The sequence below is a fragment of the Gobio gobio genome, assembly GCF_949357685.1.
Source record: "Gobio gobio genome assembly, chromosome: 11".
Classification (NCBI taxonomy): Eukaryota; Metazoa; Chordata; class Actinopteri; order Cypriniformes; family Gobionidae; genus Gobio; species Gobio gobio.
In genome coordinates, this window is record NC_137104.1 from 38,384,775 (window position 1) to 38,410,403 (window position 25,629).

The following is a 25,629-nucleotide window of genomic DNA, read 5'->3' on the forward strand; positions in this document are numbered from 1 at the left end:
TAATTGCGAAAATTAAATAATGTTGCATCTCTGACGGTGTATAATTTCCACATAGCCCTTAATCTCCAGGAGAAAGTGAGTGAACTTTTTTTCATTTTTTTTATACAACTTTGTATACAATACACAATATGTATCAAGAATGTATTCATTGTCATCAGAAAACAGGAACGTAAAAGAAAAAAAAGTTAATGATTGAAAAAAAAAGAAAAGGAAAAGCTAGAAAAAAACATGAGAGTAAGATATAATTTTTTTGTGGTGGCGACGTTGGTGTAACGCATCTCTGTGATGGCGAAGTACCCCTTTTCTCACGTTAAAGTACACAACTGTCTCCTTCGGTAGGTAATCCATGGCACGATCCACATGCCATATTGCCCTGTTTAGTAAATCTGGCCCCAAAAGTGAAAAAACTCAGGATGAAGTAAATGCAAATTCATGCCTGTACAGTAGAAGGCGCAGCTTAAATAAATCTTTCAAAGTGCTGCCATTCTGGATTGCAGGAGAAGTTTGCATTTCACTGTATTTATTCATTTTGAGGGATAATTTGCTGGAAAAATGTACACAGCGCACACAACACCCAATGCAGATTTCTCTCAATATTGGGACAGGAGAGCTGTCAGTCAATAAATGGGAAAAGAAAGCAACTTGCAATATTTGGAGAAAAACAAAACAAAACAAAACATGAAAGTCCCCCCTTAAATCTAAACTAATTGTACAAAAAAATTATGAATGAGATCATACTATAATTAATATGAATTCACAACAAATATGCCAAAATATAAACTACCGGTAGTTGCGAATTGCCATGAGAGAGTGTGTTTGTATGAAATATTTAAATCGGCTGTGGGGCGGGGTTTGTACCGCGATTGACCAATCAAAATGGGGTGTTCCAAAAATCTGTTTAATATTTCCACAATTGCATACAAACAGATTTTTGTACGTTTTCTATCCTTTTTTTTTATAAATAAAAAAAATAATGATCATAATAATAGTTCATTCAAATGCGCATTTACATTTAGAGATCCATCTAAATCCAGATCTCTGTCCCTAGATAGTAGCTAATCCATAAAACAATGTCAGCCAAGAGACCAGTATTAATAGCTTGCTTGTACAGGCAGCATAGCTTGCATTCACACACACACACACACACACACACACTACCTCATCCATCACTTCACTGTCCTAAACCAAAAGAGTGTATTAAAAGAACGATTCTATCTATCGGGAAAAAGGGAACATGTAAAAGAAAGTGGTACATTGACTAACTCTTTAAAGTGCAAAGAGTTACTTTCTCCTTACAATGAACTGCCTTTACTACAGGAATGATGTGATAGGCCTACATATAAGAGCCTAGATTTAAAATAAAGGTTTGACTTGTGTAAACTTTGCATTTGTACAAAATATTGTTTCTTCTTTTCTGAATGCCATTGTATGATAAGTAAGTCTGAATACAGATAGGCCTACATTACATGTTTTATTTATTCTTAAACAATGAGTTTTAACTTTAGCCTGGCCGTCTGACTAAAAATAGCCTGGTCACCCATAACCCGACACCATCATTGTCCCTTCACATCAGCGAGCGCTTAGTGGGGCACACAGTTTAAGACGCACACGAATGACTCATTTTCTAATGCCAATCACTATTGCTTTCATATTCGTACATCACTAATCTTAAGGTAGTAAAGAATTCAGAATGATGGATGAATGACGTGAAAATCTCGCTGCTTTATGAGAATATCACTGCTTTATACATACTAGTCAAAATTGGGTTTATTTTGATATTAAGGTTCATTTTGAACGCAAGTTTAGTTTTTTCCATTTTTATTTTATTATTATTTTTATATACACAAAAACCGTTTTGATCAAATATCATTTTAATTTGTTTGATCCCAACATAACACCCATATTACTTCCATTTTTGTTATTTCATAGTTTTAATGACTACTCATTCTAAAATGTGTAAAATTGTAATTATAATGGTGTCCTTTTAATAATTAGTTAATTATTAGTCACATGATTTATATAGCACAATATGTGATGTACAATAGTGGGAAAGCTTAGAAAGTAAAAAACAAATAATACGGTAACACTTTACAATAAGGTTTCATTCAGTTAACTAGAAGTTAACATGAACTAATGAACTGCACTATTACAGCATTTATTAATCTTTGTTAATGTTAATTTCAACATTTACCAATACATTATTAAAATCAAAAATTGTATTTGTTAACAATAGTGTAATGCAGTGTGAACTAACATGAACAAACAATGAATAGCTGGATTTAACTGACATTAATAGCAAATACAGTTACAACTGTGTTGCTCGTGGTTAGTTCATATTAGTTAATACATTAACTAATGTTAACAAATGAAACCTCACTGTAAAGTGTTAACATTAATACAATGTTAATAATACAATTCTAAAATAATATTATCAAAATAAGCCCTTTCCTCTGAATAAATACAGATATAGAGAGATAAATCATTTAGATGTCCGTGTGTTTGGGAATGTTGCATACCAAAGGAATCGCACCACATCAAGAGTGGTTCCCCAAAGCCTTGTTATACGTGGCCAGGCTAGTTAATGATAGCACAGTGTCTCACATTAGGAAAAAGGCTGTAAAGTGATCATTGTGGCGACTGACGAGCCATAAAGGGAACGGTGCAGCTGGGGATGCTAGTAATGTAACGTAACACACACAGACACCTGTGCCTGTCACAAACACAGCGGCTTTGTCTTATTATAGCTGGACCTCGGCTCTGTCCATCGGTGTCCATTCTTTTTGTCTTTGTCATATCTTCCAGCCCGTTTTTCCACAATGGGATGATCTAGTAACACAAAAGCAGAATAAAAACAATAGATGTAAATGATAAGTAAGAATATATAAGTGAATGTAGTTGTTAAACTGAATTTTAGAGATGATACGGCCCTGAAATCTAACGTAACATCACTAGAACGTCACCTCATCGGACACCAAATGGGACTTATGACTGTATTAGGTGAGCTATAATGAGTGAGTGGGTGGGGTTTAATAAAAATGGGCGGGGCCTGATGCCCCCAGATATAAATGCCCTCCCACTATCACTGGCTGAGTTTGGTCTCTCTCCACTTTACTCCCTCTCTCTCTCTCCAAGTTCCTCACTTGACCAGCTCCTGTTCCTGAACCACTAGCCCTCATCTACTGCACTGCCACTTTCTTTTTCTCGTACCGTGAGCCCTACTCACCGACACCAAAATGGAGGCCATCAAGAAGAAGATGTTGATGCTCAAGCTGGATAAGGAGAACGCTCTGGACCAGGCCGAGCAGGCGGAGACCGACAGGAAAGGAGCAGAGGACAGAAGCAAACAGGTTAGGTGGAAGAGGAAAGGTCAAAGTAGTCATAACTAAAACTAGAGAGCTTTTATTTCAGTTCAAATTATTATATTTATATACAAATATAATTCTGATTTGTTTAGCATTTTTCTCAATGTAATTCCCATATCACTTCAATTTACTAGTTTTAATGACATTACTAATTATAAAATTATTAAGTGTGTCCTTTGGACTCAGTGTATAAATTACATTGTCGCATTATTTTTACTGTACAATATGTGATGTATAATAATGGGAAAAGAATTCTAAAATAATATGAATAAAATTAGGAACGCAAACAGGCGAGGTGGAAAGGTCAAAGGTCGTGATTACAAAAACGGACCTAACAGTATGAGTTTGTGAGGTTTCATTTGAGTGCAGATTTTTAGAGTTTCATCATTTAAATGGCTACATCCAAAAATGAAAATTCTGTCATCATTTACTCACCCTTAAGTTGTCCAACCCTGTATGAGTTTCTTACGTCTGTCAAACACAAAAGAAGATATTTTGAAGAATGTCGGTCACCAAACAATTGATGGTAGCCATTAACTTCCATAGTGTGGGAAAGAAATACTATATTAGTCAATGGGGCCCGTAAACTGTTTGGCTACCAACATTCTTCAAAATATCTTCTTTTGTGTTCAAGAAATTCATACAGGTTTGAAACCACTTGATTGTGAGTAAATGATGACAGAATTTTCATTTTTGGGTGAACTATCCCTTTAAGAATTGGTCATTGAAACCCTATATTGTTTAGCCTCTAATTAGAATTTTAAGGGGTTTAAGGTGCTAATGACCTGTTGAAAGAAACACTGTTGAAACTTAAAGTATCATAGACCCACTTCTCCAATCACTAAACATTTTAATTCTGGACCGAACCAAATTCAATTAATCTGAGCAAGAGACAAAGATAGACACAAAAATCCACAATCATGGTCATTTTACAATATTTAAATGTGTTAAGAATATGCACCTGGCCAATGCTGACAACTGTCCAAATACCCCTCTTGGAAAAAGAGTGCCAACCGCACTGAGAAGTCTGATCCCAACACTCAACAGCAGTTGCAAGGCTGTGATCTGCCACTGGAAGAATGCAGGGTGGATAAACAGAGTCTTAGCAAGAGATGGAGAAGGGAGTTGTGGGTAGGGCTGAGGATGTGTGAAAGGTTTGGGTTGCCTGCGAGGGTAATTATATTTACATTAGGATATCTTAGCTTATCACCAGAAGAAGGTGGGCAAAAAAAGACACCGGAAAGTGACGAGTGATTGTCACTTTCGACGATGCTTTCATGTGATGCTATTTCACTCCTCCCTCCCTTTCCATCTCTTCCACTCTTATATTCCTTTGTCTCTTTCTCCCAGCACGAGGATGAGCTGATTCAGATGCAGAAGAAACTGAAGGGAACTGAAGATGAGTTGGATAAATACTCAGAGGCCCTGAAGGACGCCCAGGAGAAACTGGAGATATCCGAGAAGAAGGCTGCGGATGTGAGTGATTGACGATCACAATTTAGCACCAAATCACACACACAAATACAAATCTTAAAACTTCATCCCGGGATTCTTGTTGGCCCACCCCTCCATTCCTCTCATTCTCTCCATTCACTCCTCCACAGCTGACGCTGTCACTACCCCCCTTTTTTTTTGACTGTGATGTCAACTAGCCAGACTGTAACATCTCCCCTTAAATGTACTCATACACTAGCATTATATGCAGTGCACAAATATGCATTTAAAACAATTATTGCAAAATACTAGAGTTTTTAGAGGTGGCATAAATGATTCAAATAAATAAACATCAGTAGCCTACTAAACAAAGTAAACTTTTTTTTTTCATATACTATTGCCAAAACACATAATGTGTATTTTTAATTACACAATGTCATATGAACAACCAGTCCAGTCAGTAATTACACTGATTGAAGTCTAAAAATAACTGGCTCAGGAGAGCCATTCGGTACATTAGTAGCATTGCATGTTGATGACTCACTAAAAAGAACCGGCTTATGAGAGTCATTCATTAAGAATCGAACTATGGTCGCGTTGTTGGTTGTTAATTTACTAACACGAACCTGGTCATAAGAACCATTCGATCACAAAATGACTACAGATGTCACGCTGCATGTTGTTGATTCACTAAAAAGAACCGGTTCATACGAATCATTTGTTCGGGAATCATTACACTGGTCTCGCTGTATGTTGTTGATTCACCAAAAAGAACCGTTCATAAGAATCGTCTGTTCGAGAATCTTGATTCACTAACAATAACCTGCTAATGTGAGTCATTCATTTGAGAATTGGACGGACGCCACACATGTGGCATTGTTTCTATATTCAGTAGCGAAATTGTTGCGCCACTAAATATTAGCTTTGGAAACTCTGAATATTTTTTTTAAATGTAGTATTCCGTCTACATCGGTGGACAAATGTTAACCGAACGTCATTCATTTCTGGTGATTTTTAAAAAAAAAATCCTGAATCGTTCTTGGTTGCCAACCCATCCATAACTCGCACAAGGTGACAAAAAGTGTTGGTGATAGGCCTACTTTTCTTATACTCGAGAAAATTACTACATTGAGACTGCTGATAGCAGCAGGGCTGTAAATCAGTGTTTGTGAGGCGAGAACACAATGAACATAAGAAAGAACATTACAGGCTTGAGATTAAAAGCTTTATTAGCCTTACATTAGACAGGTTTAGAGTGTTTTCTAAAAAAATATTTTCCATTTTTTAGTTTCTGCTTTAAAATTACTTTTTATAATTACAAACTATTTGCTAATGCTTTTATGCGTAGCTACATCTCATATACACCTCAAGAACTAAAGGAGAACTTTCAAATGAGAAAAAGGCTAATTATTGTTATCGCCATTGTGTTACTTGACTCCCTCTTTGACAGCTAAACTAAGGCTGTTGCCGTCACAGTCAACCCTGTCACAGCAAGTATGTCTATGTCTATTATTGCCTGTCATTGTCCCTTTGTTCTGGGCTCCGGATATAGCAGACACACCTGTTGTCATAAAGTTTGGCCTTCATAAGATGTTCCTCGTGGACTGAATACCACAGGCTTTGAAGGTTGTGTGTGAGTGAAAGAGAGAAAGGTAGAAAGATACTGTATTTTATCTAGAATGAAAGACTAATATAGTGGGAAAACACATCAGCCTAAAGTAGTCAAGTAGTCTATTAGCTGAGGTTTTTGTCACTTTTCTGACTATCTAAACCAACTGAACGCTTGGCAGGCTGTGAGACCATCTCTGAGCTTAGAGACAGAAGGAGAGCAGAAAAAGACCTGCACATTTCATGGCAATACTTTAGGGTGAAACGCTGTAATATAAGGTAATGAGAGAATTTATTGTTTTGAATCTGGCATCCTCTAATCAGACGGGCAGAATGAGAACAGTAGCGAGAATGAGTGTGGGTTGCCTCCATTACAGCTGTCACTTTGAAATCTATTTTCATCTCAACCTTGAGTCAAATCTTTACCACCATGAACCCTATCACTTACCTTGCTACCCCACACAGTTAAAAAAAAAAAGAGTTTTTTGCCGTAAACCCAGCTGGATTTAGTGGTAATTTAGTCAAATTAGTCACTCGTCGTCATGCAGGGCGAGTTTGAATCTGGGGGTGGATCCTTAAATAGAGCTTTGAGCAAGCAGACTAACAGTGTTCGGAGTTATGGTGGAAATGTGAGAGGTTGAGGATGGGTGCAACCTTTGTACAAAACGGAGAACCGAAATAGTGTAGAACTGAAAAAAATGTAGAACAGAGTTCTAGTAGGAAGGTTGTCATAGTCTTCCAAATGCTTAAGTATGTCAGCAGCTGCAGGTGGGTGAGTGTGTCTTACCATGTTGATTTAAGAAAGCATGTGTTTATGCGAGTGTGTCTTGGAGGTCAGAATGTCAAGCCATGCACCTCTTCACCAATAACCTATAATGTCAACAGGCCCTTAGAGACATAAGCTGCAGTTTACCACCAGACCAGACAAACAGGCAAATATATAAATCACTGCTCTCAGACATATTTTTTATTTTATTTATACTCATCAAAGAATCCTAAAAAATGTATTGCGTTTTCCACAAAAATATTAAAGTGCCCCTATTATGGTTTTTTCAAATATTACGTTTCATGTAGTGTAATATATTTGTTTGCGAATGCAAAAGGTCTGCTAAGTTTTCAAGATCAAAGTGCACAACAAAAAAAAGTTATTTTCTCCTAAAATAAATGCCGAAACGAATCATCAGCAATTCCAGTCTCACATCCTGTTACACGTAACAATGTTACAAATTTGCATAATGCCAGCCTATGGACTCCATTGGCTGCCTGCGAACAACGTCCTGCCCTCAAACACTAGTTGTAGCTGAGGCCTGGAAGAGTTTGGTTCGTGTTTTCAACATGTCTGCACTGTGAATCCACTTTGATGCACTTTAACAGGAAGAGGAATGCTGGAATTGATATGGAAAAACCGATGCCATTACTGTTTGTATCACCCTGTTTTTATGCACATTTTGAAGTACCGCATGAAAAAAATAGTGAAGGAAACGCCAAATTTTGCACAAAAAAATCCTGTAATTCACAAAAAAGTTTTGACTTGTGCGAAAAAGAGTTAGGGTGATTTCAGGGGGATTGGGACACTTTTTACCATTGAGATGACTTGGAAAAAGTGTCCCAATCACCCTGAATTCACCCTAATGCGAATATTGGGAGATGGAAACGCATTTGCAGAATACTGATGTAGCGAACATTAAACCCATGTAACTAATTGTCTATTTGCCCTGATGGGGACATTCTAAAACGCTTTACATGGCTTAATGTACAAATAAAGTGATATTAAAAGACCAAATTCAGTAAACACAATACTAATAAAGCATACTATGTGCAGAAAAGCTTATGAGCCAGCAATATGAAGAAATAATGCAATTTGTGTTCAATAGTGCTCCCTCTGTGTTTATGACAGTCTAAATGGGAGTACAGATTAGTTTTTTGCAAATCGCTAAACCTGCCTGTGTTCTATTAATAATGTATAACGTATTTTGTCTCTTTTATAACTGTTGGTCCTTTAAGCCTCATTATATTTTCTTTTCTATGGGAGGAAAACGCTTAACGTGTAATTAAACGTGTTGAATATTTTTGGCTCATCTGCTTTTCTGTACATAGTATGCTTTATTAGTTTGGTGCTTACTGAGTTTGGTCTTTTACTACCACTTTCTTAAGCCACGTTAAGCATCTTTGACGTTAGGCTACTAGGTTACCGATACCACTGTCATCCGTTTGAACAACTTGATGGAAACGCACCTAATTCGCATTTGCTAGTTTTTTCTCTTTTTCAAACTTTGAAAAGATTCACTTCATGTTTGGGTGGATACCCAGCTACTGTATAGTCTTACGGTGCTGAAATTCAGATATGCTAATGGTTATCCGTTTTGTTTCTGGCAAATCCTGAAAGCTGCAGACCAATCATAACAGGCTGGGCCATCTGACCAATCAGTACAGAGAAGGCTCTCGGGAAGGAGGGGTTTAGAGAGACAGATTCTTCGAACTAACCGTTTTCAGACTCTTCGACAAATTAGGTGATGTGGAATGTATATTATGAGAAAAGGTTTTTTTTTTTTGTCTTTATAGTAGCCTTTAAAACTGCATAATAGGGGCCATTAAAGAAGCACAACTGAAATATTTCCTGAGCAGCAAATCAGCATATTTGAAGGATTTCTGAAGGATCATGTGACACTGAAGACTGGAGTAATAATGCTGAAAATTCAGCTTTTCCTCACAGAAATAAATTACATTTTAAAATATATTAAAGTAAAAAAATGAATATATATATATAAAAATATATGATAAATATATATATATATATATATATAAAAATATATGATAAATATATATATATATATATATATATAAAAATATATGATAAATATATATATATATATATATATATATATATATATATATATATATATATATATATATATATATATATATATATATAAAAATATATGATAAATATATATATATATATAAAAATATATGATAAATATATATATATATATATATAAATATATGATAAATATATATATATATAAAAATATATGATAAATATATATATATATATATATAAATATATGATAAATATATATATATATATATATAAATATATGTTTGGTTATAAAATATATGATTCTAGGAGTGGGGCTCCACCACAACTGATGTTGTGACAATTAAGTCTATCTAGATCATCTGGCGCCATCATCTGGTGAGTTGAAGGCAACGTATAATAAAAGGGCCTGTCCCAAGTGAAGTTTGGAACACGTTCCACACTGGTGAAGGGAGGCAGGAAGGGTGAGACAGGAAATTATGATGCAACATGATTCTGCGGTGCTCGTCTCTAGCAGAATGATTCAGGATCAGTCACATTTCTTTACCTTTAACATTGCTTTGAGGTTAAACCATTTAAGGTCTTCCAATATAAAAAGTCTTTGTGGTAAGAATTGCAATATCAGTGAATAAAACCCATACCCTTAGGCTTTGAACTTTTAACAGTGTTTAGGACATAGTTACGGATGCCAGAAAGATTGCACATTCTACACCACAGAAAGAGAACAGACAGTATTACTATAGTCTTGTTCGAGTTTGCCCAGGCCTGTGAACTAGGTTTGTTCACTGGATTCTTTTTTATGACCTCATGCAATCCTGTAGGTAAATCTCCTACAGTCTTAAAGCCGACTCACAATGTCTACTATTAAAGACTATTTAATTTAACTGGAAAATACAATTACACATTAATCTCTCAAATTCATTAGGTATTCCGTGAAGAATGTTATGTAAAAAATGCGTATTAATTGACTCAACACAACTCAGCATAAACTCAGCACTGAATCAGAGTTTGTTCACGCAAGAGCACCGGCACTTACTGCGAAGACGTCAATGAAATTACATGTCAAGTAAATGATTTACAACACTCCTTGTTCTTGTTTTACAGCCTAGATATAACCTAACTCAGTGATTCTGAAGTGACCCATAAGATTTTTACCAACATGTAATAATGAATAAATACTTTCATAACAATTAATTAACCGTTTGTGTTTACATTCATTTTGACATAATTTAAAATAATATAAGTTATACATGCCCGGTTTTACAGACATGGTTTAGATTAAGCCAGGATTAGGCTTAGTTTAATTAAGGCATTTAAAGGGATAGTTCACCCAAAAATGAAAAATAGCCCATGATTTACTCACCCTCAAGCCATCCTATGTGTATATGACTTTCTTCTTTCAGACGAATACAATCGGAGTTATATTAAAAAATCCGACAAAATCCAAGCTTTATAACGGCAGTAAATAGAAGATGATATTTTGAAGCCCAAAAAAAGTGCATCCATCCATCATGAAAAGTAATCCACACGGCTCCGGGGGTTAATAAAGGCCTTCTGAAGCGAATCAATGCGTTTGGTTAGAAAAATATCCATATTTAAAACGTTATAAACTAAAATAACTAGCTTTTTCAATGCATACGCATCGATTTACAGCGAAAGAGAAAGCCCTGACCTGACGCATGACGTATTGACGAACGCGGGAGTGCAGAGGATAGAGCAAAATAAAACATTGGTCATGAATTCGAAGTCTAAAAGCAGAATTTTTCAAGAGAAATGTCAGAAGATTCCGAGTTTGAGTTTGTTGCCGAGTCCTATTTGTTTGAACCGCGAGAGGTGTCAAAGATTACGCTACCCCTACATTGCAGGGGTTACTATTTTGGTGCAAGTCAAATTGCGTAGGCCGTCTGCCGGAAGGTAGTTATTTTAGTTCATAAAGTTTTAAATATGGATATTTTTCTTACACAAAAGCATCACTTCGCCCTTTATGACATGCCAGCGCAAGTTGCTTTCAGTTAAAACAGCTCAAACATGCATTTTAGTCCGGGACTAGCTTTAGCCTTGTCTGTGAAACCGGGGGAAAGCATTTAATTTAGCATTTAAGCTAACTTATTTTAAATAGTTTTAATTTGCCATAGGCACCAATAAACTCAATGAAACAGTCATGGCAAAATTATAGATCAATAAAAAGGTTATTCCGAGATATATGATATAAACTTAGGATAATTACAATATCATGATTAGAAATAGCCTACTTGGAGAATAGAGTTTGTGAAAGTTAGCAATATTATTTTTGTATTTTTATAATAAACTTGCCTGAGCGGCAAGTAGCTTCACTGATCATTTGGTCATCAGGGAGGACGACCGGGAATGTTGTCCAGGGCCCAATGGGGGACCAAATCATATTTACTCTGCCTCATATTTAGTGTATGCCTCTCAAAATTTCGAATATCCTAGTGATCACAATAGCGTAAAATTTTCCCATTGATCTACAAGCACATTCCTGGATTAAGGAGTGGCCTGTCTGGAATGCCAATGATTTATTTGCTCAACGACGTCATCTACCTGGCAGGACACGTGTAAAACAAGGGGTGGCACTTCCGTAAGAATTACACAGGTCGTGCAAAAACTGCTGACCGGAGATCAACCGTGAACCCGTTCCGTTGGGACTTGACTCTGCGCCGCCGCTGATTCAGGATCAGTTACGCCTCGTTCTCAGCCCTTAAACCGTTGGGGACAGGGTGGGGTAATCCGGAAGTGGGCCGAAAAAAGGAAGAGTTTAGGCAACTGAACAAATTGGGTGAAGAGAAAGCAAGGGGAGGGAAAGAAATACTTCATGACATTAAAACTCATTCATTAATTCGAATGAGAGACCGAGCGACTGGGTGAACATCAAAAACGCTTGCTCGAGCTCAATTCAACTTTAAAAGTCGTCTGGCGGAGATACTATCTCTTTGCTGTTCTTTTTTTACGAACACTATTATTTGTAGGCTATCTAACATAATTAAAGAAAGCACCGCTCCGATTAAAAAGACAATCGCGTGAAGCATCTGAACCTCGCGTTACTTCCACTCGCTCTGCGTTTGACTTGTTGGCGGGGCGTTGGTGCCTTGGACTTTTTTTTCCTCCTTCTCTTCTTCGCCGCTCGGTCCACTAGGCTGCTCGATTGGAGTCTGATTTATTCGACCACACTACACCTAAAGTAATACATTAAAATGGCCGGATCCAACAGCATCGATGCAGTTAAGAGAAAAATCAAAGTTTTACAACAGCAGGCAGATGAGGCAGAAGAAAGAGCCGAGATTTTGCAGAGACAGGTCGAAGAAGAGAAGCGTGCCAGGGAGCAGGTAAGTGTATCATTGTGTCAGTAGAGATGTATTTTCTTCACGTTAAAGCGTCGCATTTGTCCGTACAATCGTTATGTTGTATCACATGCGTTTGTGTGGAGGTCGTGTGCTTTTACATTCACACCCAGATTCAACGCCCTATACGAAGAATTATGCGTTTGTATCACTATAAAACTAATTTCGATATATACTAAACATCGAGTATGCTCTTAGTTACCTGTGAAAACAATATGTCCATTCTAAACCACAAAGTCCAAGATAATATGGGCCGGTTAGATGGTTATTGCAAAACCTACAAGCTAATGCGAACATTGCTCCTCTTCATTGATGATTTTCATTTTTGCTTCGGTTTATAGTTCATGTCATCAATGCAAAACATAGAACGAGATATATTGGCATATATAAATAGAGAAATCGTGCGATGGCAAGTCAGTTTGTGTGCTTAGATGTGCTAACCTCAAATAGGTTTTAGCTCATCCTCTTAGTCTCACATTGTTTGTTGGATTTTTGCGGGTGAGGCCTAAAGGAAGTAACAAAATAGTTTCGCTGAATCACTCATATTGGGTTGTTTTTTTTTTAAAACATAAGCGTCCATTGTGTAATTCTATGTTCAAATGGTGCTTTTTACGTAATTTGTGCGTTATCATTCGAGCACATTAACATCTGGGTCATCAGGTGCTCATCTCGGCACTTTGAGTTGTTCACGCATGTCACTTGGGCTTTTAGCAGCCTATTTGAACCTTTTGGGCAACTTTTATTAGTTTTAATTAAATAAGACACTCGTCTTGGTTAGATTTTTTTTGCTTGAAGTCGCTTATCACTCAACCATGCCTTTCGTCTCTTTGGCATTGCGTGAGATGAACTCACCCGCAGACTTTAGATTCCTCAGTCCTTATTAGGAGCGAAACTCCAGTGTTTGTTAGTGGTGTCGTCATATCCGGAAGCCGTGCACGAGCACTGTTTCTCAGCTGACGAGGCGCGAGCCGCGCGACAGTTAACCTGCTTTTGCGATTCGGGCCAATGAATGAGAAACTTTTCAGTCGTATTACACAGACGATGTAACCGTATCAACGATGTTGATCTTTAATATTCATTTAATAAATGTGAATTTATTTAAATAAACTTGCTAAATAAAGTGCCCCTCCTTAAGTTACACGTCGTGAATTAACTGTATGATCTTTCCCTTACAATAAAATCACCTCAGGATTCCTGACACCCTCACTAGTAGTTATTTCTGTGAGAATGAAACTGATAACCTTGTAATTGTTGCTTTTATCTTTTAAAAAAATCTTAAAACATTTTTGAAATCTTCAAAGTTTAGCTACATATTAACTAGATATGGCCCCCAAAGGGCCTCAGTACACTGTCAAGAGCCCGTTCCCATGATATTTATGGTTGCTAGGGTGTCGCGGCTGGTTGCTAAGGCGTGGCTAGGAAGTTTCAATGGTCTTGTGAATAACCGCTTGTTATATGAATCAAAATACTAAGTCTCTCCTCAATTTTGATCCAGAGAAATCCATTTCCTTTTTGTCTGTGGGATTTTCGCCCATGTTTTTGTACACTGGGTGAACATCGGAAAGCTGATTAGTCCGAAAAGACATAGCACACCTCTTAATGATATGAAGCATCATCTGTAGCTCAAACAGTGCGACAAGTTCTGGAATGGAATGTTGTCTGGAAGAAGGATTTGAAAAATAACCTAACCTTAGTCAGAGCAATATTATTAGTGCCACCTTGCTAAAACAGTTTTAGTCATTGTGTGTACACTCACTCGGCACATAATTGCCCTTTGCAAACATAGTAGTGCTACTCTGCCCAAGCAGAAGCTCCCAAATGATTCCACCACATGAGGGTTTTCCATCATCTCATTGGTTCCATTTTCCAATTTAGTCTCCAAGTCTAAAGTCGGCAAGTCGTCTTGGTCCTTCCAGATTATCCAAGTGTTTTCCCATCCTCTTTTTCCTATCTCATGTCACTTCATGCACCCTTTGTGGCCCCTGAAGTTCAGTGGAATAGTGTATCTGCTCTAATCTCAAGTTTTTGTCATGTTTGCCTTGCAGGCTGAGGCAGAGGTGGCCTCTCTGAACAGGCGTATCCAGCTCGTTGAGGAAGAGTTGGATCGTGCTCAGGAGAGACTGGCCACAGCCCTGCAGAAGCTGGAGGAAGCTGAGAAGGCCGCAGATGAGAGCGAGAGGTGCGTGCTTTAACGTACAAACGCATTCAGAGTGATGTTATTTCTACATTCATCCCACCCTAACTTGCCCTACTTCCTTTTAATTTGCTCTCTCTATGGAATAGAGGGATGAAGGTGATTGAGAACAGGGCTCTGAAGGATGAAGAGAAGATGGAGCTCCAGGAGATCCAGCTCAAGGAGGCCAAGCACATTGCTGAGGAGGCCGACCGCAAATACGAGGAGGTAATATAATGGTGTTATTTTAGCATTATCTGCAACTATTATAGTGTTTATTAATTATTATTACATTTTAGTTTTACTTTCATTTGTTATGATTTTTAAAAGAATATTTCTGTTTAGCTTTATTTTCATTTAGTTGCCAAGGCAACGTTTTTGTTTTTTTATTTACTTTTTCATGTAATATTTTTTATTTCAGCTTTTTTTTTAAATGAATAAAACCACATTTTAATAATTTTAGCTTTATTTGATGACAACTTGGAATTAATAGTAAATAAATGTTTCTTGTAAAATAAAATATTCCATAACCAGGAAGGATTTGATGTGTGTTACAGGTGGCACGTAAGCTGGTGATCGTGGAGGGAGAGCTGGAGCGTACGGAGGAGAGAGCAGAGCTTGCTGAGAGGTTAATCTCGGTTTCAAAATCAAAATACACATACACATAATCCTTCAACACATTTATAGTACAGACCACACACACTGTCCTCTTTAGCTCATATTTTTAGTGTCCATTTAGTCCTATTAAAACAAATTCAAATTCATTGTTCTCTCAGCGTGAGAAAATGCCTAATTTTGCATGACAATAGGAATGCTCTATCATAACCATAATTCTCCTGTGTGTGTGTGTGTGTGTGTGTGTGTGTGTGTGTGTGTGTGTGTGTGTGTGTGTGTGTGTGTGTGTGTGTGTGTGTGTGTGTGTGTGTGTGTGTGTGTGTGTGTGTGTGTGTGTGTGTGTGTGTGTGTGTGTGTGTGTGTGTGTGTGTGAGAGAGAGAGAGTGTGTGTATGAGTGATTTCATTGGCTTGACTCCATCTTAAATTCATGTCCCCTCCCTTCTCATTTGTGTTTGGGCATGTGTGACCTTTGACCTGACATACCTTCCCCTCCCCACTCAAACTAACAGCCATGTCAAGCAAATGGAGGAGGAGCTGAGAGCTCTTGACCAGACACTGAAGTCTCTGCACGCCTCAGATGAGAAGGTATATATCCTAGTTGCAAAATTCTGTTTGCGTGTCGGACACTGTGGCCACTTGTGTGTATGTTGGAGACATGGGGTGTACAGACAATTGGAGAATGTTGCCCTATAGCTGGATCCCGAATTTGTAAACTTGAGTGAAAGTGTGAAGTGAACTAGCAAGATAGCCACCAACGAAAAAGAGCAACAAAAAAACAGGACTCCTCCCTCCAGCACTGGTCGTTTTTAATCTGTGCTTCTACCTTCTTACCTGGTTCATCTTTCCACCCTATCCCTTCATCTTTCCACCTTCCCTCTGCTCATCTAATCATCCATTTCCAGGTATCATTCTTTTGTAAACCGCATGAGTCGTACTCAAGTAGCATGATGTGCATGCTCACGTAACACGCTCCAGTCGCTGTGCTTTTCTCATCTGCCTAAATCCAAAGCGTACGTGTTCATGTTCCACAACAAACTGCTTAGAACAGCTCATGGCAACTTTCAGTTTTAGAATCACACTAGGTTTGCTTCCTTGACATTTAAAATCTGCTCACACCAACCACACAGTAGTGCTCATCGTAAAAAAATCGGAGGATTTACTAGATACTACCTATCGCATATAAGGAATATGTTAAAAACGAAGCACTCACAAAGACGACAACACAAACACTACATTTAAAGAGATGGTGCATGCATAAATGAAAATTGTTGTCATGTACTCATGTTGTTTGAAACTTATGATTTTATTTTATTCTATGAAAGATTTTCCTGTTGTTCATACAATGATGGTGAAAGCTGGCGAACAACCTTCAAAAATGACCATAAAAGCAGTTAATACAATGTGCTCTATATTCTTTGAATCTTCTCATAGCGTTGAGTGAGGAGCAGCATTTAAATTGTAATTTGCTAAGAGTCATTAAAGGGATAGTTCACCCAAAAATGAAAATGCTGTCGTCATTTACTCACTCTTAAGTTGTTCCAAAACTGTGTGGGAAAAAGTTTCTTTCTTCTGTTGAACACCAAAAGAAGATATTTTGAAGAAGGTCGGTAACCGGACAGTTGACGGTAGCCATTGACTTCCATAGTATGAAAAACATACTATGGAAGTTAATGGTGCTACACAACTGTCTGGTTACTGACCTTCTTCAAAATATCATCTTTTGTGTTCAGCAGAAGAAATAAATTCATACAGGTTTGGAAAAACTTAAGGGTGAGTAAATGATTACGGAATCTCTTTAATTTATGTCTTCCCCACACAAATATGTTTACAGAACATACACTTCTGTTTAAATGTTTGGGGTCAGTAAGATTAAAAATAGTCTTATGTTCACTTTATATTTTTATTTATTTGAAATCTATCATTTTATTTTTGGTCATTTTTGGAGCTCCTCAATCACCTTGATTATATGGTAATGTGCATGCAGGGCTGCAAAGTATATTTTGTTCCCTTGTTTTCAGAAGAAAGTCATATGGATTTGAAATGACATGAGGCCGAGTAAACGATGACAATTTTTGTTTTTGATTTGAACTGTCCCTCGCAAAACCACTATTTAAGGCCACTCTTACTGTTCATGTGTTTAACGTCATCTCTATTACTCTGCCACTTCTGCTGGCTTGTCTTCATGTCTTCCCTTTGCCCTGTGCCCCTTTCTTTTCTGCTTCCTCAAATCAAAACGACTGCTCTGTGTATATAGCAAATGCGCTGAGCTGGAGGAGGAGCTGAAAAATGTCACCAACAATCTTAAGAGTTTGGAGGCCCAGGCTGAGAAGGTAGGGTGTATGTGTGTTTCATTCTGCACGATCTCTGACTGGTTGCAGTGTTCATCCCTTCTTCTTTTTTTTTAACTCTCAAAGGAACTCTGATTCAATCCCCACCAATGTGCCTTGCAAATTGCCTTCCAGGCAATCAAATTTAGGCTCTCTAATTCCCCAACCAGTGATCTATCCGCTCATGTGAGCGTAAGATGAACTCCTTAATTTCCAAATGGCCTTTTGGCGATGTACGGCTGTATATCACCACCCATAGCAAAAGGCCACATATGTCAGACTAGATTACAGTGGTAGACCATTACAGCAAGAGCAAGCTGTAATTGACCACAGGGACGCAGTGAAGACCCCCTCTCATTTTCCATATCCATCTCAACTTAATGAGATGTTATTCAGCTTGCCTGAAGGACTGTTACATAATGAAATGAATTAAGTGTCACCATTTTCGTTCCTTATAGAATCAAGCGCAACCGGTCTCGGATGCCTTTAGACTAGTTAAGCAGAAGTAATAAATGCAGGTTGCATGAGATCAACTTATTACAGAAGAGAGGCCACTGATTTGCATGTGATTTGATGGCATGCTGTGTGTTTACAGTACTATAGAATTGTAGGTGGAATGCTATTAATTGAAACCATTTATTTTCCTATTGAAATCTATTGTTTGCTGCACATAATGGTTTGCATAATAATGGTGGTTTAACTTATAATAGTGCAGAAAGTATTTTTATGTATGTATATGCGTGTATATGTATGTCTGTATATGCACGTTTATACATATTAAGTTTGTTTTTTTTAATGCATTTATTTATATATAAAATAATTTTTGCTTGTTATGAGGGCGTCTTGTTTTTCTGATTTAGTTTTAATACCAAGTTTTAAAATTAATATTTAGCACTTCTATGACCTTTGTTATAATCTCTAGATTCACTTGTAGTGATCTGTACTAAATGGTATGAATTTATAATATCTGCCATTTTATATTATAGACTATCGACCATAGCATGAAAAAATTATGCACACTTTTTTTTATTTTTACCCGTCTTTGTACCTGTCTCTTTTTACCCTCCTTGAATTCTGAAGTATGGCAGGGGTTTTTCCCCCCCTTTCTATCATACCTGGTGTTTTGTTGATGTTGCAGCTGCATTCCTACACGCATGTCCTGATCTGTTTAAAACTTTGGCAGAACATAGCGGCGGTATCAGCCATCGTGTCACAAGCCTTGCACAACAGCAGCAGGCCAGGGCTCAGCCGGCCTGCATAGAAACACGCCAAATGATGTCAAAACATAAACAGCTGCGCTACTTTACGTCTTAAGAGCTGTTGTAGAAACATGTCAGCTTTAAAATGTCCTAAAATTGGTTGTATGTTTGAAGTGTGCCAAACCCAAAATACTACACTCATAGTGTGTTTGTGCATGCTGAGTTGTAAGATTATCACAAGACCCCACCCCAACTCATATTTCGTCTTTTTCCTTACAGTATTCCCAGAAGGAGGACAAGTATGAGGAAGAAATCAAGATCCTCACTGATAAGCTGAAGGAGGTGAGAGAACTTCACATGGAAGAGGGCTGCCAATTTAATATTAACTTGAGGTTAAATGTATATTTAAATGCTTACCAAATTTGGCCTCATTAATGTTTCGTTTTCTTCCTTGTGTCTTCTAAAGACCTTCTGGAGAAAGGTCTTACTCAACATTTTATAAGTCACTTTGAATAAAGGCGTCTGTTAAATGTGAATGCAATTGCAAAAATCTTAGTTGCATATTATTTTGTAGTTCCTTGTTTACTTAAATATAGTAAGAGAGAGAAATCTGAACATGACTGGAAAAGCGAAAATAACTTTTCAAAACAAGTGTTGAACACTTATCCTGTCTGCCATTTATTTGAAAGACTGGTATTCCTGCCACAAACTCATGCTATTGGTTGTTACACCCATTTGAGACACACTATCTGTTTTGAAATTAAACGCTTTCTTAAAAAGTATAGCTGAATTAGGTTAACTACAACTTCTTCATTCTATAGATAATCATGATTTTTTTTTTTTGTAAGTTGCCTAGTAGTTTGATCATGCATAATGCCTTTCTCTGCCAGAGTTATTTAATATTATAATGTTTAACATTTTTATTTTAGTTAGTTTGAGTAATTTTGTTGTTTGTCATTTGTAGTATATAAAAATAGATCTAAAATGTATCTGTATCTTTAAGTTTTAACTTGAGTTATTTTAGTACTTCAATTAAATGAAAACAAGATGTTTTTTTAAAGAAATGAAAGTAGTGTGTTTGTTTAAAATGGTTTTAGTTAAAGATAATTCTCCTGTTCTCTGCTAGGCTGAGACCCGTGCTGAGTTTGCTGAAAGGTCTGTGGCCAAACTGGAGAAAACCATTGATGATTTGGAAGGTATGGTTGCGTCGTTCTCTTTACCACCCGTTCCTTCCATTAGCTATAATATGATCCTCTTTTCATAGCATTATCTCACTGTCTTTTTCCTGTCCTCTTTTACATTCATAATCTTTATTGGCTGTTTTTTCCTATTTCGTTTATCTTTCCTTCATGCTCTCTCCCTCTTCTGTCCTTTTCCTTCCTCTCTGCTCTGTCTTTTTCTTTTTGTGTGAACAGATGAGCTTTACGCTCAGAAACTCAAGTATAAGGCCATTAGTGAGGAGCTGGATCATGCTCTCAACGACATGACCTCTATGTAAATATTGGCCCGTGCATGTGTTTGAGACTCTGCTACTCATGGTTTGCTTTTTGTAGGACGATTGAGTTTTGCTGCAATGGCAGATTTGAGTCTCGTGACCGAGCCGGTTACCTAACCTTGAGCTTCATAACCTCTGATCGTATACTTTTACTATACGGTATAAAGCTCAGCCGCAAGGAGTTAATCGTTGACCGGAGCCGTCGTTTCACTGGTTCTTTTGAACTGCTGCTTTATACGTGTTTGTGTGAATGGTGTCGTGATGTCTATAGTGTGATTTCAACTAATACGCATTTGTCGAATGACTAATATGCTAACTATGAAATGGTTTCATATTTAACTACAGATAAAGTGGGACAGTCTGCACTTTATTTCTCGCTTGAACTGTGAAAAGTTGGATAGTTTATTACTATTTTCTACTCTCCATTAAACAGGCCAGATTTGCTGTGCCTTTAAGAGTTTTTTTATGTAAATGGCCTGTTTTGAACATCCTTAACAGTTAGTTTACAATGTTTCTGAATACTGAAAAGCACTGCTATTATCATGTTAACGTGCTAATAGTTTGTTTTAGTAACTCTGCCTCATTATGAATGGCTCGTTTTATAGCTTACTTTCTATGAATACTTTTTTTTTATTGTGGAAGGGCGTCATGTCGTAGACTAACCTGAATAACCCTATTTCCCATGATATGGCCCGTTTTAAGTAAGGATTTTATCCTGAAATTGGTATTTTGAGCGAGTTTGTTTTAGAGTTGTGGCTTTTGATGTCGGTTTTCAATTAACGTTTGTTCTTAACAACTGCTTGCATGTTAAATTTGCGTCTTATTCTAAAATGTAGAAATATTCTCACGCGGTATTTATCATTGGTGTCTGTTTACAGATAAAGAGTTTCTGGACTGTTCTGTGGCTGACTGTGACTTCAAGGAATTCTCCATCTTCTCTGACTGTCGATATTTGTTGCATATTTCTTCTCTGATCTTTTGTGTAAACTTCCCATTTCATGTCTTTTTCCATGTGCTTGTTTCTGTAGTCTCAGTTTCTCTATTTAAGCCCTGTTCTGTTTCTGCATTCTCTGAATTTCTGTTCTTTAGATATTCATTATCTTCCCCCAACACCGTCCTCCTCTTGTCTGCATCTGACTGTATTCAGAGACTTGTCGTTCTTTTGTCCTTGGTTTTGCTCTCTTGTGGCCTTTGCTGTATTTTTCATGCCTTGTGTACATGTTTATTGAAGGGAGGAAAAAAGCTCTGCTCTCTTTTGAATGTCTGCTTGTCTCTCTTTATTGCAATGTTCCAATTTCCAATTTTAGATTGCACATGAATTATATCTTATGGTTGAAAGATGAAAAGCTTGGATAAATTCTTTCACTGATTGGTTAGCCATGAGTTTGAGCTACAAGTTAAGATTATAAACCTTTATAAGGCTTGCTATTTTACAAGGTGAGTATTGAGGTAAATCCATATAGAGATGTTAAAGTCGAACAAATACACTAATATATATATATATAATTTGATAAGCAAATGTAGTCGATCACACAAGTTGTTCTTGGATCTAGGGTTTATTATAGATCATAAAATGCTAAGGGGGCAGGAAACTGGATCTTCTTTTGGCTAGGAACATTGATTCTTGCTACCCATTCAAATCAGTTTAGATTTTTAAAAAAGGAAACTTCCCATTTCGAAATGTAAGCTGGCTGCCAAGATGGCTGAACATCTGTGAGCACTTGTTAGAAGTTGTTTAAATAATTAAGCAAAAGTGATGCACTTTTTTATAGAAGGATGAAATGAATGTTATGGGAGATTTTAGCCATTTGCTAAAAAACGATCTGTGGCCTTGAAAAACAATTACTTGTATTTCTAAAGTTCTAATAGATGGCCTCATGGCATTGAGCAAAATGAAAAGGCTTTCATTCAGCTGTATGTTCTCTGAAAATTGGTTTATCAGTGCTGTGGTAAAAGCAAAGCATTGACTTGCCAGTGTTGTGCAATTTTAACACTGGGATACAAACCCAACATAGTTTAGATGAATGTTATCTACAGTATCTTCCACCATAAATTTGAGCAATTAGGATATATTAAAGGTGCTGTTTGTAATTATTTTTTTACTGTACTGAAGCAGAAAAATCCATGTTTGCAAAGATTTAGGAAACATGCTAATTTTAAGTACTTGTTTCTATGAAAAACAATGCTACAGCCAGTTTTTCTACTTTGATATGTGCATTTCATGTCGGACTGTCTGTTTTTGTTTTGGACCATGTGGTCCCGCCCACTGCCAATTTATCCAATAGTATTTTAGCCCCTTTCGCACTGGGTAATTCTAAGAACTTTGTTCCTAGTCACCGAGAACTAAATGTTTTCTGTGGGCCATTTTCCTGGTTGCATTTGCATTACCAGTAGGAAAGTCATGCTTGTTGTCTTTTTGACGGCACTGAGAACTCCAAAGCCTGAGCACACAGCTCTCACATTCTCCATCTTCATTAGTTTATGATCAGTTTAACAGTCCTGTCTAATATATTATTAGAATTGTTATACAAAGTATATGATGTATGAAAAAGTATTAGCGCTTGCCATGTGGTTGATGCCCAATGATGCAAGCCAATCATGTTTTACTTGGTCCCCTCAGAGAAAATCCAACGCAACTTTGTAGCGTAAAGGTTGAGAAGGTCCATCTATCACTTTTTTCCATGTTTGTATAGTTAGTTTGTGGAGTAAATGTGTATATATGCTATGATCTGTGTGTACACACAGCTTTTTTTTTAAAAGGCGGGTACTGGTGTTTTGCGCTAATTAGCATACATTACGTTGCTGGTAGTTCCTATTGTGATGGGTTAGACCTTAATCTGAAGTAGGTGCTAATTTAATTCAGACAAACGTAATTTCTAGAACTAGAATTATTCCCAGTTCCTGCAGTGCGAACACACCAAAAAGCGAGTACTTCTGCCATTAGTTCTAGGAACTATGAAAAGGTTACTCCAGTGCGAAGACACCCAGAGTTGGCGGAAAAAGCAGTGTGTTGCAGCCTTGGAAGCCAGCAAGCGAACTGGGTCAGAGACCACACATTCTACCCGATCTAAAAATGGCATAAAAAATTGCAAACGTATACATTAGCTGTTCAGCTTGCTGTGTAAGGCGCGTCACTTTCCATTGTCAGTTGCGTTCGTTCCTGTTGCGTGTCCTCCAATCTGGTAAGCATCAAGTCTCTCTCCAATATTTAGAATTTCACCCTATACAAAAAATACACCCTAATTTAGTCTATTTTCTAAATGAATGGTATTGATTTTATAGTGAACAACTAATGTTTTTTTTTTTTTACATTTTGACCTTTTCTGTCATGGAGTTCTTAATATCATAACTTGACTTCTCCAATCATTTAGTCCACTTAAACCACGCCCCTTTCTTACAATCGACTGCAAGCTTGTCTTCAGATCTGCCTCCAACCAACCAATCAACCAGCAATCAATTGAACCAAGTCCCACCCTGCTTTTTTTTTTCTTCTTCAATAAAATGCTTCACTGGGATGCACTTCACAATTTACGCTACTTTCATTTCATCGCAACAGACTTTGTATCAGAATTGAATTACTACATCGTCTTAATGCTCTATAGTTAAAAATAAGGATTTCAACCTGATGCCATTGGTGAAAGGTTTTATGGTTTAGAAAATCTATACTGGTACTTCAGGGATTCAAGGAGGTCTTCACTTTAAACCTTTTAACCAATATTTAGAACCTATAATATAACATCAAGAACCATACAGCCAAATCAAACCCCTATTTAATAAAAAATCATGTTCAATGTTGTATTACAATTTGATGTAGCAGTTTGTTTAATTTGTTTGCTTTCCTTCTGGGAATATTTTTTCCTTGCAGAGAAACTGAGAGATGCTAAGGAGGAGAACGTCAAGATCCATGCCACTTTGGACCAGACCCTGAGCGAGCTCAATAGTTTCTAAGGAAGACCTGGAGCAAAAAAAAGCAGCCTCTTTCCTTCCTGACACCCTCATCTCATTTGGTTTCTTTGTCTCTGCACATTTGATTCGGCTGTCTTTCTGATCCCCTGTTCTCCTGGAGGACAGGCTAACCAAGCCAACCAGCAAAAATGCGGTGCCTCTCGATGGTTCAAAAGTACTTTCATCTTTCTGGAGCACTTAAGCTTCACTGCTCATCTCCTCAGAAAATCCCAAGTGATTTCAGGAACAATCTACTATGGTATTCCTAAAGTGTCAAATGTTGTATTCAAGCCCATGATCAGCTTTACGGTCGGGGCGCGTTTTTCCACATCAGCTAAAACTCTCTTCTTCATTTTACTGGAGGGTGATTTACTTAACAATTTGTGCCATAAAAGCCTTCTTGGCAGTCTCATGCTTGGCTTTAGATCCCTCTACAGCCATTTTTTCCTGTTGATCATGTGACACAGGATGTTTTTGCTGGTTTTGGTGCCTGATCCACTGCTCTCCTCTTACCACTTCCCATCCCTCTTCTCATCCCGCACAAGTTTCTGCTGCCTGTTTGTCGGCGTCACAGGTTTTGGGACCAAAACCACATCATGTGGTCTGTAACAGTATGCACAACCATGCCGTGAGGGCCATTGTTGTTTTTTTTGTCTGTCATCTGTTTTGTTTTATTAAAAGCCTTTGCTTCCCTTTTTTTGAGTAATATATGTATTCATTTTTGGGTCTAATCCCCCTGCATTTTAACACAAAACTTATGACAAACCACTATATGAAATGCTGCACTGTTATGGGCTTATGGTGGACATCTTTTGAGCAGAGGATCATTCACTCTGGTGGCCTGTTTTGTGTTGTTGTTTTTTTATTTTTATAAATTTGCTTTAAAGAGCCATATTCTACCCAGGGAAGAAAGGTTGAAGATTAAGATTTTTTTTTTTTTACCGTGGGTTCAAAGCAGTGGCACTGCCAGATTCTAAAGGCCCAAAAGCCGTGCAGATCTAAATATGTATTATGAACACAGTAAATGGGAGGAAAAAGTAACACTTAATAGTATAAAGATTAAAAAGGGTGAACACATAGTTTTAACTGGAAAGAGCCCACAATGATGTGTAATCACTTTGTTACTGTCTGTATCTTGTGTAATGATACCTAAATTCTTTTTTAAATAAAGACCATGATTTTTACTGTCATTGAACCTGTGTTTCTCTGGATTCGGGTCTCTTCTGATTTTCTTGCATGTTCTGAAGATTATTGTCATTTAATTTTCTCTAGTGTGGTTTCTAGAAAACAGAC

At 37.3% G+C, this 25,629-nt stretch overlaps 1 protein-coding gene across 7 annotated transcripts; it reads left to right on the plus strand.

Annotated features, from left to right (window-relative positions):
- The first annotated feature begins 1,857 nt into the window (after positions 1-1,857).
- tpm3 (tropomyosin 3) lies at positions 1,858-25,546 on the plus strand. 7 transcript variants are annotated; one of them, XM_079828730.1, is made up of 10 exons: positions 1,858-3,347; positions 4,713-4,838; positions 14,627-14,760; positions 14,865-14,982; positions 15,312-15,382; positions 17,625-17,700; positions 19,176-19,238; positions 20,023-20,092; positions 20,312-20,390; positions 21,270-22,304. In XM_079828730.1, the coding sequence occupies exons 1-10, from the start codon at positions 3,234-3,236 to the stop codon at positions 21,271-21,273; spliced, it is 855 nt and encodes a 284-aa protein (XP_079684856.1). In that variant the 5' UTR covers positions 1,858-3,233; the 3' UTR covers positions 21,274-22,304. The 7 variants fall into 7 exon arrangements, with proteins under 7 accessions (XP_079684856.1, XP_079684857.1, XP_079684858.1 ...); XM_079828731.1 differs by lacking the exons at positions 17,625-17,700; positions 20,312-20,390; positions 21,270-22,304 and adding exons at positions 15,880-15,955; positions 24,257-25,546; XM_079828732.1 differs by lacking the exons at positions 20,312-20,390; positions 21,270-22,304 and adding an exon at positions 24,257-25,546.
- Positions 25,547-25,629: the final 83 nt, after the last annotated feature.

Bases quoted from the DNA above. Each gene is read 5' to 3' on its own strand.
- tpm3 (XM_079828731.1), top strand. From the start codon at position 3,234: ATGGAGGCCATCAAGAAGAAGATGTTGATGCTCAAGCTGGATAAGGAG. The intron at 3,348-4,712 runs GTTAGGTGGAAG...TCTTTCTCCCAG, and splicing joins CAGAGGACAGAAGCAAACAG to CACGAGGATGAGCTGATTCA. The intron at 15,956-19,175 runs GTATATATCCTA...TTTTCCTTACAG, and splicing joins TGCACGCCTCAGATGAGAAG to TATTCCCAGAAGGAGGACAA.